General features: G+C 46.3%; 1 protein-coding gene across 1 annotated transcript in view; it reads right to left on the bottom strand.

Annotated features, from left to right (window-relative positions):
* The window catches only part of LOC119588577 (chlorophyllase-2-like), a gene marked incomplete at its 5' end in the record, with an annotated part of 2,580 nt that extends 727 nt beyond the window's left edge, over positions 1 to 1,853 (bottom strand). The window contains 4 exon segments of the mRNA XM_037937215.1: positions 197 to 442; positions 970 to 1,173; positions 1,296 to 1,485; positions 1,614 to 1,853. Coding sequence (XP_037793143.1) covers positions 197 to 442; positions 970 to 1,173; positions 1,296 to 1,485; positions 1,614 to 1,853 — 880 coding nt within the window.
* Positions 1,854 to 1,988: the final 135 nt, after the last annotated feature.

Here is a 1,988-nt window from a genome sequence, read left to right as displayed (position 1 = left end):
AACCTTTACATATTTCCCTTTACTTACGAGGCCAAGGAATTTAGTTTTCAAAAATTGTGCATATATTGTCTTTACAAATCAGAAAGAAAAAATTGTATACGAAAGGAAATGTTGCAACCACGGTAAATCAGACATGCATTCAGCATCGGAATTCCAACCACGGCTCTTAGAAATAGAAGTACTTGGCAACCCTCACCCTTGAAGAAGGACACAATCTGCCCCGCCACGTATCGCCTATAAGCCTCGAACTCCTCCTCCGTCGCGTTGTGGTTGTAGGCACAGAATTCGACGACCTGGAGCGCCCCCTGGTAGTACGGGTCGAGCAGGTCCGCGTGGCCGAAGACGGTGGCGTTGATGGACCAGCGAGGAGAACCCGGATCAAGGGCGTCGTAGAATCTCTTGTTGCTCAGGAAATCTGGTGCGCATGCGTAGTCGCTGAAGCCTGGGGAAGTTATTCATTCTCATTCATTACATTTCTACATTTGCTGTGGTAAGCTTTGTTTGAACAAACTTTCTTGACTAAACAAGCACAGGCATTACCAGGCTTGAGTGACTACAAAATGGTATTCGTCGACGGGGGCAGAACTTCCTGCTCAAGAACACATACGATAATGATTTTAGATGTAAAGTAGGTAATGGAAACACATGTTATAAAATACGTGTTCGCTCTTACTGTAGTCTACCTGCACAAACTGCCTGTAATATTAATGAGCTGAAGGACATTAAAGACAAATCGGAAAAATACATGAAACGAAATTACACATATCAACACTTTCTTTCATTCATACAGTGTTAAACAATTATACATTTCTTTCACAGGAAATCCATACAGAAGTTTTTGTCAGTCAGCATCATAAAGCTGACTACAGGCATCCTGCTAACAATTTCTCCAACTAACCTACTAAGAAATAAGCAAACGAACCAGGCCGCTTTCCCGACCTCTGTTCGGCCGCGCCAAAGCCTTCTTACCTCCGAGATTATCCAGGCCAGCAGCAAGGTGAAGGGTCGGCATGGCGTAGTTGAGAGTCTGGCCTGGCGTGATGCAGAAGATGGGGATGAGGCCCGCCGCGTCGACGCCATCCACAGGGCTCATTAACACCTGCGCCTTGAACTTGCCGCAGCCGGCCTTCAGGTACTCGACCAGTACGTGCGCGCCGGCAGAGTGACCGCCAACTGAATGCATTGGAGAATTCTCTTGTGAGGATAGCATTAGTTATATTCAGAAGGATGCCTGAGATCGGATATCAGTAAACGTAGATTGTAACTGAAAAAGAACTCATGTGTACCATACGCACCTACGAGATTGTCCAAGTCGAGATGCACATCCTCATTAACGCCTTTGTGGTGTAATTTTGACTCCAAATGACCCTCGGCCCAGTCCATCACAGAAGCGAAGATCGGCACTTTGTCCTCTGGATTCAAGGGGGCTGTTAGTTGCCAGGGCACAACGACCGCCATCCCGTGCGAGGCTATGTGCTCCATTACCTGCATAAATTGATGTATTAATAAATAAAAAAAGAGGAAGTGGAATCCGTATTTAGAACTTGATAATCTAAGGCCAAAGGAAGCAAATGCATTTGGTACACGAAACACACTCACTGTCACTGTCACACCTGATCATAGGCCACTCCTGGAATGACGCCTCCGAACCCATCGATGAAATAAAAGACTCTGTACGTCCCTGGGTCGTTGGGAAGCCATACATCAAGATTCTCCTCGAGGCCCACGGTGAGGAGGGAGCCTATGTGCACGTAGGTGGTGTTGTAAGGACCTCTCTGGTACGGCGATGCGAACTGCTGTGACGTCACCAAGCCTACCACTGCCGCCAAGAATGTCACTACAATTCTCACCACCTGAAAAGGAGCCGGGTAAGTATTAATGCTGAAAAAAAAACACGTGCTCAACAGCAGAAAAGATGAAGAATTTAAAAGATCAAACGATCCATGTCTTTATTGCTAGTGAGAATGAAATCAGAGTGCATACACGCG

This window comes from Penaeus monodon, chromosome 24, assembly GCF_015228065.2.
Source record: "Penaeus monodon isolate SGIC_2016 chromosome 24, NSTDA_Pmon_1, whole genome shotgun sequence".
Classification (NCBI taxonomy): Eukaryota; Metazoa; Arthropoda; class Malacostraca; order Decapoda; family Penaeidae; genus Penaeus; species Penaeus monodon.
This window is presented reverse-complemented; position numbering and strand designations above follow the sequence as displayed.